This window comes from Saccostrea echinata, unplaced genomic scaffold (assembly GCF_033153115.1).
Source record: "Saccostrea echinata isolate AGI-Se365-2 ecotype Australia unplaced genomic scaffold, CSIRO_AGI_Sech_v1 ptg000009l, whole genome shotgun sequence".
NCBI classification, from domain to species: domain Eukaryota; kingdom Metazoa; phylum Mollusca; class Bivalvia; order Ostreida; family Ostreidae; genus Saccostrea; species Saccostrea echinata.
Window position 1 is genome coordinate 3,017,187 of NW_026889758.1, and position 18,862 is coordinate 3,036,048.

An 18,862-nucleotide genomic window follows, 5' to 3' on the forward strand; every position below is an offset into this window, starting at 1 on the left:
ATTTGGGTCCATTAAAAATGAATTTGTAAATTTTTTCATTTGTTTACCGAATAAAATTATGAAAATGTTGTAAATCACACTTGAAATTGAACATGTGATTTAGATGGCAAATCATAATTATTGATTTTCGTTTGTGTCGGCATCCCGGTTAAAGTTTTAGGAGCAAGTCCATTCCCAAGTAACTATAAGCTGTACCTGCACCCAACTTACATGGATGATGCATCTAGGGATGGACAATACTAGACTTGCTTCAGATACTGGATCTGACCTAAATTTTTCTAGATGAGTGACCAGGTTAAAGTTTTTGGAGCAAGTCCATGTATTTCCAAGTAACTAAGCCCTACCTGGACCAAAGTTGCATGGAGGATGCACCTAGGGATGGACACTACCAGACTTGCTTTGGATGCTGGATCTAACCTTTATTTTCCAGATGAGTAATTATTAGCCTTACCAGAACCAAACTAGCATGGAATGATGTATCTAAAGATGGACACAAGAAGACTTGCTTTTGATGCTGAATCTGACCTACATTTTTCAGATATGTGACCAGAGTAATGTCTTTGGAGTAGCTCTATCACTATATGACATGTTATGACTAAACTTGCATGGATGACGAAACTAGGGATGGACACTACCAGACATGCTATGGATGCTGGAACTGACCTACATTTTTTTTATGAGTAAACAGTTTAAGTTTAAAGTTTTTGGAGCAGGTCTATTCCCATGCAACTATAAGTCCTACCTTAACCAAACTTGCATTGATAATTGATCTCACACAATATTGGTACAAGATTTACCTTACTTATAGATACACATTCATTAAGCTTTGTAATCTTTGATTACCTATGTTTATATGTTGATAAAAAAAAACTCAATAAACAGTTAAACTTTTTGTAAAAAGTATCACTAGTCAACCAAGAAACTTGTTTTCCCTTAGATTGAACACAAGTTTTGGTGGTCATTTGATTACAGGCAAAGAATTGATTAAAATTTTTAAAAAATCTTCTAATATTTGGTCGATAAAATATTTCAGGAGGGATCATTTCAATGACAAAACGAAAGGTTAACAATGGTTTTCAAAAGGGTGTCAATTTCATTTGTTATCCTCCAAAACAGGCAACATTTATATAGTATGTTATGAATTAAAGCTTATGTATTCCCTGATCACATCTGTTTTCAGAGAAGACGAATGTCACCTTCGTCAAAAGCAGATTTTTACTGCCAGGCTGGCTTTGACCAAAAAGGATTTGAGATCAAATTTATATCAGACTATAAAAATAAGTTTATATTATTAATTTACTCTCAACATCTGTGGTTTTGTTTTGTAAAGTGGATGGATGTAGAAAGAATAATATTGCTTGAATTTCATATTTTTTCATTACATGATTATAATTTTATATGCTCTTAATTTATAGTTTTGTGCAAAAAAGTTAAAATCCAGATTGATCTGTATTTAAATTTAAGTTTGTATATTTTTTCCAAAAAATATTTTTTGTATAATTTTTAACATAAATGATGTTTAAACAAATTGGAAATACTGGGACTGATTCTAGAATAATCCCCTAGTTACAATATGATGTCACACAAAGACACATTTAGCAGAAGACTTATACCTGGAAAATAAGATCTCAGAATCTGAATTGATAAATTTTTTTGTAATATTTTGTGTCTATAAGTAAGTCTTTTATTGAACCTATTTGACCAAAGTGAGCATCGTGGCCGTTGGGCCTCTTGTTTGAAGACAGTTTTAATTTTTAAAAGGTGATGTTGAATCTAAATGCTTTGATGTTTTAGACATCCAAATGGCTAGCTCAGATGTGGAAGTGGAATCGGACCCTTTTAGTCGGGAATTCAATGGGAAATTCATTTGACAGTGATGATGATGATGAGATTAATTCAGGTAATATATATAAATATAATTATACAAGTTGCACTACCCAGTCTGCTGTTAAGCTAATTTCATGATAATGTCATAAAGAGGGATTTAATATTTATCATGTTTATTCACATGTTTTTGGACACAAACTATTTTTTTTTATGTAATGCCACCATCAGTATCAATACTTCATAAAGATAGGCTTCACCCAGTCTGACTATTAAGCTAGATTTATAAAAAGGTTATGAACAAGGATATATTTTCATCAAGGAGCAGTGGTCTAGCTTCCACTTGTTGCAGTGTCTCCTAAATTGTGCACATCATTGAAGAACCATTTATAAAATTTTCAAATCAATCAGCCAGAACATTGTTATAGCAAACATGCTTAAAATGAATTTATATGCTTACATTGAAGTGATTTCCTTCCCCATAGATTTAAAAGTGTTGTAAATGGAAAGTTTTTATTTAAAAAGAATTAAATATTTTGGTCCCCGGCTCTTTGCTATTGTAAGCATGTTTTACTGTATTATTCCCTGTTGTTTGAATAATTAATTTATCTTCATTTTGTGTGATGCCATTTTAACCATATCTACTAGTGTTGTCAATGAGTACCTGGTTAACCGGTTAATCGGCGAACAATGCGAGTATCAGATAGTAAAACTGCTACTCAGTTACTCGGATATATAGACAAAAGTAGAAAAGAAATGTTATTTTGTTCAGAAATGAATGTACACCTGTACCATTTTATTTACCGTTATTTAACGTTAGACTTGATCTAGCGTTTCACAAACATGACCGATTTGTTTCGATAACACTTAGTTTTCACAGTTTATCTAATTGATGGCTTTGATTGCCAAGCGGTATACAATGTAGAAAACCTGGGTTAATTATAATTAACTCACTTATACTGTGCAAGTCAGCGGTACAGGATTAATTTTAAACAAGATGCCTCCACAGCCATCAAAAGCATAGATTCCGAAATGTTTTAAAAGAATTTAAATCCGAAAGGTGTAAAATATGTAAAATGAAATTAACATACACAGAAACAAAACTAAAATAACATTATATTTAGGACATCCGCAAAAATTGCCAACTATCACAGGATATTCAAGAACAAATTCATTTAGAAGCTTTATTTTGTCTTTTTGTAATTAAAAATAAATAAATGAAATGCATCTACAGTGCATTTGCATTTGATATTGGCCAGTATGTAAATGTTAAACATGGAAATTGTAATGACGTTACATATGTTACAGTTATTATTGAATACATACCATGAGCAAGGATGTTTAAAGATCTAAAAAAAAATCCATCCGTGTAACCGTTTACTTGATCGGAAAAGTAAGCGAGTAACCGGTTACTAAAAATTGTCCGATTTGACAACACTAGTATCAACACATAATTATAAGATTGGATGCTGCTCGGTTCGGATGGCCAGAGTCATTTTTATGACATAATTGAAGACATATTACTGGCATTTTGTTTTTCTCACATTACTTGAATTCTTGGTTGTCTACAACAAAAATATTTAAATTGATATTTGTAACAGAGATTTAATTTGCAAATTTAAAAATAATGTTACAGTAGTTAAGAACTGGAATTAGTATAAAAGTAAGAAGAACTGGTATACATAGCTAACACAATGAAGCATCAGCAAAGTATTGAAATTATAAAGAGTAAGAATCAGAGTGAAATGTATTGAGCATGGATATGAAAAGAAATGACATACTGTTATGAATGAGATTGAGTGGCCTTTTGCTTTTCTAGTTAAGGATTTTCCAAAACACTGATTGATTTGTATTTGAGAATAAATTGTAGTATTCTTATGAGATGCAAATCCAATTTAAAAGCTTCATCACATTAAAGACAGACTGAATTATATGTCAAAAGAATGTGAAATGGCATTTCATTTTGAAATAAAAACATGATTTCAACTCATAAAAACCAATGGGGTACAAAGTAAACAAACTGGAGTGACATACCTAGATTCTCTCTTATGGTCTAATACATGTATGTTTAATTTGGGATGATTATTTTGATTCCTTCATTCCATAGCAACATTGATGTGAAGCCAGCAATTTTTTTCATGCCACGTACAGTATCGAACAATCTCTGCATTAGTCACATACCTCAGTATTTGTGGTAACGTTTTGAGTTTCTATCTTTAACTTTAAAATTTATCACGCAGATGTAGTGAATTTCCATGTCAGAGGACAGTAATTGCACATGTAGTGATTTTCCTTCCCAGAGTATATTATTTACACACACATGTAGTGAGTTTCCTTGCCAGAGAACATTATTTACACATATGTAGTGAGTTTCCTTGCCAGAGTATATTATTTACACACATGTAGTGAGTTTCCTTGTCTGTTTAAAATTATCACACACATGTTGTGAGTTTCCTTGCCAGAGTACATTATTTACACAGATGTAGTGAGTTTCCTTGCCAAAGTACATTATTTGCACACATGTAGTGAGTTTCCTTGCCAGGGTAAATTATTTACACTCATGTAGTGAGTTTCATTGCCAGAGTACATTATTTACACATATGTAGTGAGTTTCCTTGCCAGAGTATATTATTTACACACATGTAGTGAGTTTCCTTGTCTGTTTAAAATTATCACACAGATGTAGTGAGTTTCCTTGCCAGAGTACATTATTTACACAGATGTAGTGAGTTTCCTTGCCAGAGTACATTATTTACACAGATGTAGTGAGTTTCCTTGCCAGAGTACATTATTTACACACATGTAGTGAGTTTCCTTGCCAGAGTGCATTATTTACCGAAATGTAGTGAGTTTCCCTGTCTGTATACATTTATCACACAGATGTTGTGAGTTTCCTTGCATTGGTTTATTTTCATTTTCGATCAATGTTTGGAATCAGCTTCTGTTTCAATGTTATCGATTATAATCAGACACCAGATTTCTACTTTACAAAGCATAATTTTGAAATTTTAAATTTAAAAGTAATGAGAATCTTTTATCAAGTATATTTTTAGAATCTACACACCTAGCTTAATTAAAAATCAAAACAAAAATTGGGGGTTAATGTGCTTCTCTTAGCGCTATTGAGCATTTAGTTTGACTTTTTTGCACTGTAAATACATCTTACACATAAATCAATTTTTAAAGTTTTTCCTCCATTATTTTTTTCAAATAAATTATGGGAACAAACACAGTCTTATTTCACCTTGAATAGGTGTATTAAAATTTGTGACAACAAAAAATTTTCAAATTACTTCGCAAGTTCAATTATTTGACCTTTTTGCACTCAGAAAATATTTTTATGGCATTAAAAAATTTAACAAGCAATAAAATATCTTGAAAGTAATGACATTTTACTGAATTTAAGAAGAATGGTTAAAAGTATTTTAGATATTCAGAAAAGAAAATTAAAAGTGGGGGTCTGTGATGTTAATTTTTAGATACTACCAAAATAGTGCTAATTTTAAGCTTAATTTAAAATACGGCTATTTTTTCTGGATTTTCACAATATATTTGCTATACTTATCAAATATAATGATAGAATTCATGATATTTTATTTGATATATAATTTAGGACCAGCATAAAACAATTCATGGCTTAGAATAACTCTGTGGGTAGGCTGCATGGAAAAATAGGAATCCAAACTTAACAATCTTTAAATACTTTGAAGGAGAAAGAAATGATCATTTTCTTCTAAAAAACCTTCCGCCACAAAATATACTGTACGTGTACATAAATTGGCGTATTCAAAATTTAGCGAAATCACTGGGGTTTGAGGTGTTGGTGACATCATGAATTAGCGCTATAAATGTCTGTACCGTATATTGTATTTATAAATGATTTCTTAGTGGTATTCATGAATTAGCGCATTGTTGTCTGCGCCAAGGGCCCCCTAAAATATGAAGCCTGCTTTTTTAAGTACACATACAGTAGTTCCTCACTTAATGCTTTTGGTATGGAGTTTTAACTGAATATATTTTAATTGGTATTGTAGAATCCAAATTTATTGTAAGAACTAAAACATTATGCAAAAGTGGAAATACAGGTTAAGACAAAAATCTGCTCAAAAGCTCAGGAGCATTTTACTTCTTCTGGAGAACCACTTGGCAATTTTAATTTGTTCAAATGAATGGTGACCAACTTTTCAAGGAGAAATAGCTATGAAACAGTGAAAATTTGATTCATATAAAAATCTCCTTTTTATAAACCATTGAAACTTATGTGGAAGTGTCCTGACATGGTATAGATTCAAGTTTGCATGTTCAAATCTGACTTAATGGGGTAGGTGGAACCAGTACAGGGTTGTGGTTAACTTTTGAAACCTTAGGGGCCATGTGGGCTCCTAACTTTTCAAATTTTACGGGCCCACAATGTGATCCACGGGCCCACATTATATGCAAATTAAAAATAAAAACACAAAAATCCTAAATGCTTCTATTTTTTTTTTTATCGTAGTATCTATATGTTCGCAGTATATGGATTTTTGTCGCGTTTTCTCTTTTCTAAAACTTTGATCCAATAATATGTTCATTAAATTTAGTAGTATTTAACCTTAACTTAAACAAACTAAGCATCTATGGTTTTACAAGGGGGCATATTAAATAATAAATTACAACCTGTGATCAAGTTGATCCCGATCTTTTATTGTGTGCATTTGACACGGTAATTCAAATTCTATCTGTGAATAACTAGTCCAATGGCGTGTGTGACAACCATAGCCGATTGTTACAATATTTCTATTAGAACAATCTCAAAGATTTGCTCTCGTATCATCAAATTTAACGGAGATTTAACCGCTTCGATAAATCGCCATTTTTGATCTCAGTTACATGTTTGAATAATGCAACACATTCAAATAATCTAAGTTATTAGAGCGTTTTCTTAAAAACTGAAAGTACATAAAATAAAACTGAAATGTGATTATGTTCCGGTAAAAATTCATTCGCCATGTGGGTGACCAGATTTTTAATATCTAGTCGCCCACCGCAAATTTTACTCGCATTTGCGAGTGGGCGAGTGGTTATCCACAACCCTGCAGTATATGGAATCAATATTTTTTTTACATCAACATATAAAAAAAAATGTCATAATAAGATGCAGTCATAACATGGTAGTTTGTTCAATTGTCTTTTTGTAATTAAAAATAAATAAATGAAGTGCATCTACAGTGGGGTAGGATAGGGCTACAATGAGGGATTGAAGTTTTTCATTGGAATGTATGTCACAACAGGACATTGATTAGTGATATTAATGTCCTAGCTGTTATTCTCAGAAAGTGCTGTACAATTTTTTTCCCAATCATGGTTCCTTAGAGGTACCCGTAGAGTGGCACAACAATAGTGGATTAAAGTTTTTTGTGGGAATGTTTAAAATAAAAAAGAAATGGAACTTTTTTTTAAATACAATGTATTTTGTGATAAAGAACAAACAGCAGCATTTTTTTTCTTCCATAACTGGTACCATTGAACAGAGCCATTCCACCAAAAATGTTAAGAGGCAGTCCACCGAAAAACCAGGCAGTATTGTATTAATAGGCGGCACATCGAATGTGAGGAATATTTGATATTTTATTAAAAACAATATCAATGTAGCCCAAAAGGAATAATGTAATTGAAGATTTGTTTGATAATTGCTTATTTAGTAAAATATCCTTGTGTTTTGTGTTTTTGAATGCCCCTATATAAACCATTGAATGTAGGTCAGAAACAAAGAACTGTAATTTCTAATACATTTTTAACAGGACTATAATTCACACTTAACTAAATCTAGAAATATTTCGACTTTTTGTTTAAAAAATAAAATCGGTGGGAAAAACACTTTTGATAGTAGTTTTCTGGCAAAATATAAGGAAGTTTTAATGAAATTTTGCGATGCAAGAGTTATCTCCCGTGGCATCGATAAATCTGCTCAACATCTTTTTATCGGAATCCTAGTGAAATATTTAGAATCGATACACTAAAGAAAATAATTAAACAAAAAACTAAATAATTTATTTTCAAAATATAATTCATTTTCGCCTTTAGACGTAATATTTAGATTAAAATTGGCTCTATTATTCAGGTTGAATCCACGTTTCCATTGATGTATCAGTGACGTCATATACCTGACTAATATTGCGTCACAATGAAATAGTTACAAGTTTCTAGAGAAGTTTGTAAATTCTTTGTGTAAAAGTGTAAAGAAAAAGATTTTTTTAAAAAATGATTTTTCTTATTCTGTTTAATTACTCTTCAGAGTGCATTATTCTAAATGTTAAATAATATTTTAATATCAAAATGTATTTTAACACGGGCGGCGTCTCAGCTAGATGACGTTTTGATAAGTAATTTTATACATGTCTGGGAACTAATTTTTTTAAACTGATTTACTAGGATATGCGTAAAAATAATTAATGAAGTGTTTATCATGAACATTTCTTATAAAATTGGGAATCAATGATGAATGTTTTAGATTTACGCAACACTTAATTCAACGAAGTTGAGATGTTTACTTCATGATATTTGTAAAAAATTAAATATATTTATCTATGCAGTCAAATCAAAATAAACAATCCGAAGTACGATTAAAAATGAAAAAAACCCTGAAAAATAAGTTATAAAAATATATTTATTGAGTTAAACTACTGCTGCACTCCCCACTATAATTTGGCACTAAAACGGAAGATGGTTTAGTGAAACATTACGTTTTCTTTTTATTTTACTTATTTATTCTTTTAATTTGGCGATTGAAACAATCACACACTCACATTTAATATGGAGTTTAAACATGTGACTATGTTGGCCAATTCTAAAATGTTTTCACGTTCAGAAAACAATTTTTAAAAATTGTGATGTCATGACCCCCCCCCCTTCCGCTTTTTGCTTGCGATTTATCGGCTCTTGAATAATGATACTATATATGAAAGAACTTATTTTCTTATTTATATAAAATTAAATTTTGCAAAAGAGGAAAAGGCTTTACAGATGACAGGTAAGAAAAAATTGGATAAAGTCGAGACTGTACACATAAAAATATTTCCTGTATTTAGGCAAGTTTAATTTCGCCACTGATAGAATTTACTCTTTAATTCCTGAGGAAATAAAAAAGAAATTTTACTTGGAAATAAGATAAATAATAAAACTAGAAAGCTGTCTGCTCTCATTTGTTGCATAATGCATGTACAAATACTTTTTTTTAAATACCGAGTATCTATTAAGAATTCAATCAGATGTTTTACATGTAATCTTCATGTACGTAAAAGACATTAGTAATTTGAATAATATATAAATTTGAATCTATGGTTACACTCATTTAAAAACAGTTAACTGACTGAAAAGAAATAAAAGACAATGATTTCTGATGAATTAAAATGAAGAGCCAAATTTTGGAAATGTTTCTAAATTTACAGTAAAAACCGATCCCGATCCGATCGAAAATAATGCAAAATTAACAAATTTATCAAACTAAAGGCACCTGCCACCTATATAACATGTTAAAAAAATAAATCAAGTAAGTTTTTACTCATATTACAACAAAAGAGCCAGATTTAACATTACAATTATAGTTTTTTTTTTCTTTATATAATTCCGGTCGGGATCGGTTTCATTTGGGAAAATTATAAAAAAAAAAAAAAAAAATAGGTAAATTTGACTCCTTTTATTTCTTTCAATATACCTGTTCCCACTGATTTTATTGAGTGATTCAAAAGTTTGTACTTTGTATTCATAATATCATAAGAAAAAAAATCTGTCCTTGTAATGTATTGGGTTTTATAACGTAATGAAAACTGGATACTGAATTCAAAAAGTTACTTGCTTAACTCAAATTTGGACCATATAATTTTTTTCTAAAGAAGTATAAATTGGAGTCTTATTCATTAATAAAATAAAAGATAAGAGTCTATGCTATAAATAATATTCATCGACACATCCAGCTTTTGAGTATCTGTTACATATAAAACAAAATAAAAACGTAGTATTTTTTTTTACCCTTATGTTGACCTTTTTGCACTTAAAATTAAGCATTTACCAAAAATAGGACTAGCGGAGCACTAAAAATTTTTTTAATGTTGTCATGTGTAAACACTTGCTTTAATAAGTCTACATGCAAAAAATAATTAAAATCCATGACATGCGATGTGCCACCCATTGCCTGGTTTTTTCGGTGGACTGCCTCTTAATTATTCCTAGTTTGAGAGCATTAATATTTTTCATCAAATTTTGAATTCATCTATTTTTATGAGGAAAAAATTGCAAAATGCTAAGTTCAAAATCTTTGGGATTGGTATTTTGACTACTTTGTATGGACATTCTTTAAATAGTGCACTGTGCACAAATTTGGTTGAGAATGCACATTTAGTTAAGTATTTTAGTATATCCCTATTTGTTCAACCTATATATACTGTCCTGTCTGTCCACTTTATTTTGCAAGTCATCTAAATATTTAAGTGGTAGCCAAAGAAATTCATTTTCAGGTGATTGATTAGTTTTTGTAGATGTGTATGAATTTTGATCTCTCCCCTGAAGCTAAGCTGAAGTGAAGTGATAATTCTGTTGAACATGAATTGTTAGATATCAAATGAATTCCAAACTTTAAGACTTCGTTTCAATACGAAGGGATATTTTAAGATTCGAGCATTGATTGGTGTATACAATTAAAAGAATGTCTTTGTGCTTGCATGATGAACTGGGTTGAAAAATTTTGAAAATATTAAATGTTTCCCTCAGCTTGTTGTGATCCTCCTGGACATCCAAGTGTTTTCGACATTGATGAAGATTTTGTCACTCTCTCTCTCTTGGACCAAACCAAGAAATGATGGTTTTAAGAAGATTATAGGATATGTCATAGAATACGATGACCCCACCACTGGAGGCAGGCTAATGACTACCCAGTAGATGAGTGTGTTTATGAGGGTGAGTAACTGATTACTTGTTGACGCATGTATCTTTCTTATGAACTAGTAAGTGGATTTACATGTCCTTCTGTTGCATGTAATTAGTATATTATGGCTGAAAACTGTGAAAAGATGTTTTACAAAAGTGATTCTTGAAATTTGTTTTGTTTACAAAACTTGAATTTGAGAATTTTTTCATCAGTGTAGGGATTAAAAAAGGACAAGGAATACAACTTCCACATACGGGCCAAGAATCTTGAAGGTTTTAGTGAGTCTAGTGATGTGATTGGTCCCATAACTCCCAAGCTCAAATACAGTAAGTATATTTGAAAAAAATTATAACATTTTAAAAAACAATTACCATGTTGTACTTTAATTTCAATTATTTTTTCTTTCACATTTTAAACTTTTATTTTAGCAAAGGTTTTGCCACCTGGTGTACCAGAGGCTGTCAACAATTCTATAACTTATCTGAAATGGGAAGCACCTAAACATAATGGTGGCTGTAAAATTACAGGTACTTATTTAAAAGTAGAATAAAAAAAGGGAAATGTTGATCTCTGTTCAAAACCACATAAACACTGTAGCAGTTGATAATATTGATTATCTTTGTAGACTACCCTGTGGAAGAGAGGTTTAAGGGAGCAGCGATGTGGTGTAAGTGTAATGAGTACCCCTGCACTGACCCCTCTTTACTGTCACCGATCTTCCTCAGGACTCAGAGTGGGAGTTTAGAGTTACAGCTGTTAACTTTGCTGGAAACTGTGAGCCCAGTCTGTGCTCACCAGCATACAAAATCCAGGAGAAGATTGGTATGTTGTCAAGTTAATAAATGTATTGTACATTATTATGGTACTAGAAAAAAGATTTGGAGGTCAAATTAAACCGTAATGTGTATTTTCTTCTCAAAGCCCATATTATTCTCACTTTACTGGTCAGGAGCTGAAATTTATGTGAAAGCTTCCTGATGTAATAAGGATTTTAAATTGTTCAAAAAATGGCCTTTGAGGTAGATGGGGCCACAATAGGGGATCAAAGATTTACCTTGAAATATATACATACATTTAAGTACTGGTTAAAATCTTTACGAATCCTCTTAAGAACAACTGGACCACAAAAAATATTTTTAAACCTTCTTGTAGCTTCCTTATTATTCAAATCATGGCCAAAGGGAGGAAGGAAGTGGGGGGGGGGGGGGTAGTGGATTCAGAGACCCTTTAGAGTTAGGATAGGGTCATAATATGAGTTCACAATTTTGCATGGGAAAATTAAGGAGAAAAACTCTTTATAAACATTAAGAAAAGCTTCTTTTAAGTTACATGGGAAATGTTGTAGCCCATGGGACTCTTCTTTGCATGCATAGTAAAGGCAAAAAAAAATAGATAACCCCTATTGTATTCATAGATTTGAATCTTACTTTTTAAGAAAATTGTTATTTTCAATTTAATATCTAATTTGAATGTTTTGACAGAGTCTTTTGCAATTGAGCAGGATGAGGAATCACACCAATCATTGGTAAATGAAAGCAGCAGTCATGATGTTGTCAATGAGAATGGTAATCTATATTTATGATGTTGTTTGGATGTTACAAATCAAAAGTTAACCCCATAAAAATGAACAGTCTTAAAATGATAATTTCTTTTTTAGAATTTTAAATAGGATATGATACTATATGATAGGGCCACTTTTAAGTGATGAAGCAGACGAGTTTGATGATGGTAATGATGATGAATCATACCATCCTTCAAGCGATGAAAAAAGCTGTGATGAAGATACTATTGATGATCTTGGTAATAAAGCTGAAAACAGAACTTTCTTAAGCTCAAGTAAGCTTTTCTGATCAAAGTTTGTCCATTTTCCATCTCCAGCGTCATTGTTGTTTCAAAATTTCAGCTCCTTCTCAAGAAACACTGCGTCAATTTCAACCAAACTTGCCACAAAGTATTCTTGGTTGGGGGATTCAAGTTTGTTCACATGAAAGGCATCACCCTATTTTAAGGGGATATAATCAAAAATAAGTGTAAATTTGATGGCATCTTTAAAAAAATCTTCTCCAGAAACAATGGGCAGAGTTGTTTACTTGTACAGATTTTTAGTATTTCCCATGAATCTTCGAGTAAAAATGTGCTCTACAGATTCACGTTGAAAATATACAGATTTTCCCTAAAGACGGAAAAAAAATCAGAGTTGTTCCCGAAATTTGCCAATCAGTTTGATAAAGAAGCTTGTTGATTAAAGTGGTCTTATCAAAAATGATCTGAAAACAATATAATTATGGCAAATGTAAAATATGTAAGCAACAGTAGACAGCATACGGTGACATGCATAGTTAGTGCTTAGTATTCGTATAACAAGGGGTTCTTCATATAAAAATGTCTAATAAGCTGAGTTGCATTTTTACTGACAAACTGCTTAAAATACTGACAACTTCTAGAATACTGACATCAGTTAGAAAAGTTAAACAGGTCTGAGTGGGCCAGAAAAATTATTCTCCAGAACAGCAAAGCCATGACAAGTCATATTAATACAGAAGCATACTCAGGTAATGTAGCTTGAAGTTTTATCAACTAATAACCCCTGGCAGAAGGGTGGGGACACAATGGGGCATAAGACTTTTACATGGAATTATATGGAAAATGTCTTTAAAGGCCTTCTTCTCAAGAACACCAAAGCCATGATTTGTTATATTAATACAGGAGTATTTTTCAGGTAGTGTACATTCAAATTTATTCAAATCATAACATCAAGGGGTAGGATGGGAGAAGTAGTTTCAGGTTTGTTCAAATCATCACCCACAGGGCATAGGGTGGCACCAATTGTATAAGTATAATTACTCAAACTTTTCAATACTGAACTGATTTCTGCTTTTCTCTTGCAAAAGGGGTCAGGTGTCATGGACCATGGGCCTCTTGTATAAGGTGTTATGTATTACATTGTACAATATGTAGATTGTTTAAAGTGAATTAAAATTCTGGCAGAATTTCTGTCTTGAATTTTAAGTATGACTGTTTCTTTATTACAGTTAAGGATTAATTCCATAAGTTGTTTTTTCTCCAGACATGATCACAGTCTGATAAATTGACAAAATTCATTTTAAATAAATTACTTTCCTTTGCATCACATGATGTTCATTAGCCAGCATTATAAATTATTATACCCCCGCTCCGAAGGAGAGGGGGGTATACTGTTTTACCCTTGTGTGTCTGTCTAGCTGTCCGTCTGTCTGTCTGTCTGTCTGTAACAAACTTTGGTCGCAGTTTTCTCAGCAACTACTCATCACAGGTGCTTGAAATTTTAACACACTCTTTGTTTAGGCATGCCATATAGTGGGATTCATTTTTGTACGAATTCGATGTCAACTTCCTGTTTATCCGTGCATTTGTCCGTACCATACATAAAAAAATTTGGTCGTAGTTTTCTCAGCAACTACTCATTGCAGATGCTTGAAATTCTAGCACAATCTTTGTTTAGGCATGCCATATGGTGGGATTCATTTTTGTACGAATCCGAAGTCAACTTCCTGTTTATCCGTGCGTCTGTCCGTATCACACATAACAAACTTTGGTCGCAGTTTTCTCAGCAACTACTCATCATAGGTGCTTGAAATTTTAACACACTCTTTGTTTAGGCATGCCATATGGTGGGATTAATTTTTGTACTAATCCGATGTCAACTTCCTGTTTATCCGTGCATCTGTCCGTACCACACATAACAAACTTTGGTCGCAGTTTTCTCAGCAACTACTCATCATAGGTGCTTGAAATTTTAACACACTCTTTGTTTAGGCATGCCATATGGTGGGATTCATTTTTGTACGAATCCGATGTCAACTTCCTGTTTATCCGTGCGTCTGTCCGTACCATACATAACAAATTTTGGTCGTAGTTTTCTCAGCAACTACTCATTGCAGATGCTTGAAATTTTAGCACAATCTTTGTTTAGGCATGCCATATAATAGGATTCATTTTTGGAACAAATCCGATGTCAACTTCCTGTTTATCCGTGCATCTGTCCGCACCATACATAATAAATTTTGGTCGTAGTTTTCTCAGCAACTACTCATCGCAGATGCTTGAAATTTTTTCTTTGTTTAGGCATGCCATATGTTGGGATTCGGTTTTTACAAATCCGATGTCAATTTCCTGATTATCACTGTGTTTGTCCATAACTGAACTTGTGTATTCACATCAGAGCGGGGGTATTATTAGTGAGCATTGGCTCACAGACTTCTTGTTAATATCTCCATAAGGAGCTTAAATAGAGTGTTTCAATCATGCCTAACAGATTGAAGTATGGAAAAACAACTTTCATACTTCTTCATTAGGTTTGAATGGGTAAGATGAGGCCATAATAGGCAATCAAAGCTTTACATAGGAATATATAGGGGGGAAATGTGCAGGGCCATTGTGACTTGGGTGAGCCATGTGGCCCATTGGCCTCTTCTATAAAAATAAAGATGAATCCCTTTTGTCAATACATGTACATATATAATAATTTCAGATATGCCCAGTAAGCCTCTCAAATCTGAAATGCAGCAGAATCAAGCTGCACTTGCAAGTGACAGCGAAAAGGACAGTGAATGTGAAGATGATCATGATGATGTCAGCAAAGTTTTACCACAGTCAGAGAAGCGAAAGACCAGTTTTTTAGAGGCCAAAAACATCGTCTGGGAACTATGATAATAAAAAACATTCATTTCTCTTTTGTGAGAAGTTTTGCCATCAGGCCAATTGATGGTATGCATATCATATAAGCCCATAGCTCTTTAAGTACAAAAAATTGTGAGATTCATTTTTGCATATAGGTTCAGGATGGAGCTGAATATTGAAAAAATATATCCCATAATTTTTTTTTCATGGACATGTAGCAGACAGCTGTTTGCATAATTTAAGCAAGTAATTATTTTTTAACCAAAATTTGTGAAATTTATCGGTCATGACCCATTGTTCATGCAAGGTTTACCTATTTATATTGACACTGCAACAAGCCCATAGAATGCCCCCCCCCCCCCCACTTTTTCTGAGTATAGTATTTTGCTATAGTAAAGTCTCCTCTATATCCTGGTTGCCCCCCCCCCCCCCCCCCCCCCCTCTCCTTTTTTTGTTGCAATAAGGTCGGTTCAGTAAATAATGTTTTTTTTTTGCTTGTCAGATATTTTTTGAAGTCCCCCCTACTTTTGAAACCCTTGCTATGGGCTGTAAATTGAAGTTTTAAAAAATCCTTTACTGGTGAACATCTAGCAGGCAAACTAGCAGGCATAAAATTAAGGACAGACGATACGTTCCTAAATAATATATATTTTTTTCTAAGAATTTATTAATGAAGTATTGCTACTCTAACATGTTTACTCACAAAAAATTAAGGTACCTTACCAGGCATTTGTGCAAGATACCAGGTGATGGTTTTTCGTATATAATCCTTTTGGAAATAACTTAAATTGTTTATATCAAAAAATTTATCCGTTTGATTTTTAAAGACAATTAGAAACCAGTTTAGAAATCATAAGGTAATTATAACTTTAGATATTTTTATACATTACAAGAAATACAAAACAGATATCTGAGGAACGTATCGTCTGACCTTAAATATGAAGATTATGAATAGTAATGAAACTCAAAAGTCCATTAGAATAATCCATATTCGTAGCAGAGCAAACATGGACCTCTAAAATTAATCTTAATTAATGCTTAGCCCTCTAATTGAAGGCTTCTTCATGTTTCAGGCCCATGAAAAGGCAGAGTTAGTCATAAATTAGAATGTTTTATACAGTATTAGCCAGTATACCTTATCCTCTTTACTTCTGAACTTCTAGGAGTTCAGCTGCATCAATATGATAATAAATATAGAATTCTTGTGAAAATTTACGATTTTTGTTACATGGGTCTAGATTTCTAGATCCAGGCGGTTTTGAAATGACCACAGCCTGAGAGAAATTCATAATACTCAGGTAATAGTCAAAGCCTAGGGCCTTTTGTTGCATTTTAAACACAGGAAGTTATTAACTGCATGATATTTTTATTTCTTGCTTGGTTGTCAGCTTTAAGCTTAAAGAGTTTTTTTTTTTAATTTCGAAACTTGTATGTTGTTTAATGTACTAAGAAAATGCCACTATATTTTGCACAAATACTGACTGATTGTCCTTGATTGTTCTTCTGTGAAAATAAACTTATTTTGGATACCTTAAAAATTAACAGCAAGAATTATCTATTAACACTTGGCTTATACATGTGTATCTTATTTCATGTCAGCATTCTTTTTATGTACTTTTTTTGTATAGTTGATGCAATTAAATTGTTTCATGCAAACAAACCGTCTTTTTTGTTTGATCTTTCAAAATGTTGTAAAACATTTGAGCAAAGGGATAAGAGAACTAAAGGGTGCTGTATGAACTGCATTTCGTAAAAAATCATGGTTTTAGAGACCAACATCTTTGAGCAATGGGATTTTTAATTGCTGAATTGGAAAATGAAATGATGAATATGAAATGATAGAATATTATGCATAAGAAAAACAATGAAGTGGACTTTCCCCACCAAAGTAATTTCAGTTTTTTGAAGTCATTAAATTGCAAGAATAAATAAGAGGGATCATTATTTTTCCCCTTATTTCAGGTCCGTAGAACGCGGAGGCCACCCCCCCCCCCTTTTTCTGAATATACTATATTACTATTGTAAATTTTCCTTTGAATACTGGTTGTGGTGTCATCCACATAAAAAAGAACGAGATGTTATTACATGAGCAGTAGTTAAGTAATTTGTAATCCTATAAAATTCTTGTTAAGAAAAAAATAAACTCTTTAAGATCATAAAAAACATAATGATTGCATTTAAAATTGGGGAACGATTTTCAATTTCTACTTGTCTTACTCAATGCAACAGAAAAAAAAACCCAAAACGAATATTCTTGACGAAACAAGTCTTGAATCAACGCACACTCGGCAATTCATTGCCGTCAGCGACGTAAAAGCAGAGGGGAGGGATAGCTTGGCCCCTCCTTTTTTTCAAACTTAAAAGTTTTATTTTTAATTTACTGTGAAAGTGTTCATTAAAAGCCCCCCCCCCCATACACACACTGTTTTGTTATGTATTTACGGTCATTTTATTGTAAAGAAATTTTTTGGAGGGTTCACAAAAGTTCAACCCACCAATAGGATTTTCGACTTTTTGAAGTTAACCTATTTTTCTTGCTTGCCAAAGATTTTCGGGTATTAAGTTGTATTTTCTACCCCCCCCCCCCCCGACTTTCAAAAACGATGTTACGTGCCTGGCCGTTAATACTTTTAAATCTTTGTCATGACTGTTAATTTATTCTTCTCATTTCATTTGCTTTATATTAATCTATATACAGATGCTGAAAGCCAATTTTTTATCTTTTAACTTTGTCGGATATCGTTTGACAATTTTTTTTTTCTATAGCATACAGATTTCATGCAGACATTGTCATGTATTTTTGACAATTTTTTGGAAAAATTGGTGTTTTTACGGGAAACACATTCAAAATTTACTGAATATAGTGATTTTCTTGTAAAATATCTTACAAGAGTGTTTATGTACTGAGTTTCCTGTGTGTGTCCTGGTAAAGCCATGTAGTGACTTGTCAACTTCCGGTGTGTGATTGAGCAAAATCACGTGACCAAATGTAGTGACTGTTAGGTGAAAAATCATTTTTTCATTATTTGATTTTTCATCTTTCTGAACCTCATTTGCATATACAAAGACCCATAGAATCACAGTTATGGTCTGTTTATCTTGTTAGCATTGCTGGAACATAGTGTAGTGACTTTCAGGTGTAAAACCTCGTGTAGTGAGAATTGCGGTTGTACACGTATATACACACACACACACACACACACACACACACATATATATATATATATATATATATATATATATATATATATATATATATATATATATATATTTATTTATTTATTTATTTATATATACTGACATTTGGTCATGACCTTGACAATCATGCAGAATTAATAAAACATTGACTTTCTTTTGCGAGTGGTATATTATATTAAACCTCATTTATTTTCTCTGTAACATAACAATGTCAAGATTAAATGCTTTCAGTACAACAGTTAAAGGTTTATTTTACCTTGACCTTTAACCTTGAAAGAT

The 18,862-nt window shown here is 32.2% G+C and overlaps 1 protein-coding gene across 2 annotated transcripts; it reads left to right on the forward strand.

Annotated features, from left to right (window-relative positions):
• Positions 1 to 10,685: 10,685 nt before the first annotated feature.
• On the forward strand, positions 10,686 to 12,285 carry LOC133183171 (twitchin-like). 2 transcript variants are annotated; one of them, XM_061318122.1, is made up of 5 exons: positions 10,686 to 10,755; positions 10,944 to 11,052; positions 11,155 to 11,253; positions 11,352 to 11,548; positions 12,208 to 12,285. In XM_061318122.1, exons 1-5 carry the CDS (start codon positions 10,738 to 10,740, stop codon positions 12,253 to 12,255), a joined length of 471 nt encoding a protein of 156 aa, XP_061174106.1. In that variant the 5' UTR covers positions 10,686 to 10,737; the 3' UTR covers positions 12,256 to 12,285. The 2 variants fall into 2 exon arrangements, 1 of the variants encoding a protein (XP_061174106.1); XR_009720599.1 differs by having other exon boundaries at positions 10,700 to 10,755; positions 10,939 to 11,052.
• The last annotated feature ends 6,577 nt before the right edge of the window (positions 12,286 to 18,862 follow it).

Bases quoted from the DNA above. Each gene is read 5' to 3' on its own strand.
- LOC133183171 (XM_061318122.1), top strand. The intron at 11,053-11,154 runs GTAAGTATATTT...CTTTTATTTTAG, and splicing joins AACTCCCAAGCTCAAATACA to CAAAGGTTTTGCCACCTGGT. The intron at 11,549-12,207 runs GTATGTTGTCAA...ATGTTTTGACAG, and splicing joins CAAAATCCAGGAGAAGATTG to AGTCTTTTGCAATTGAGCAG.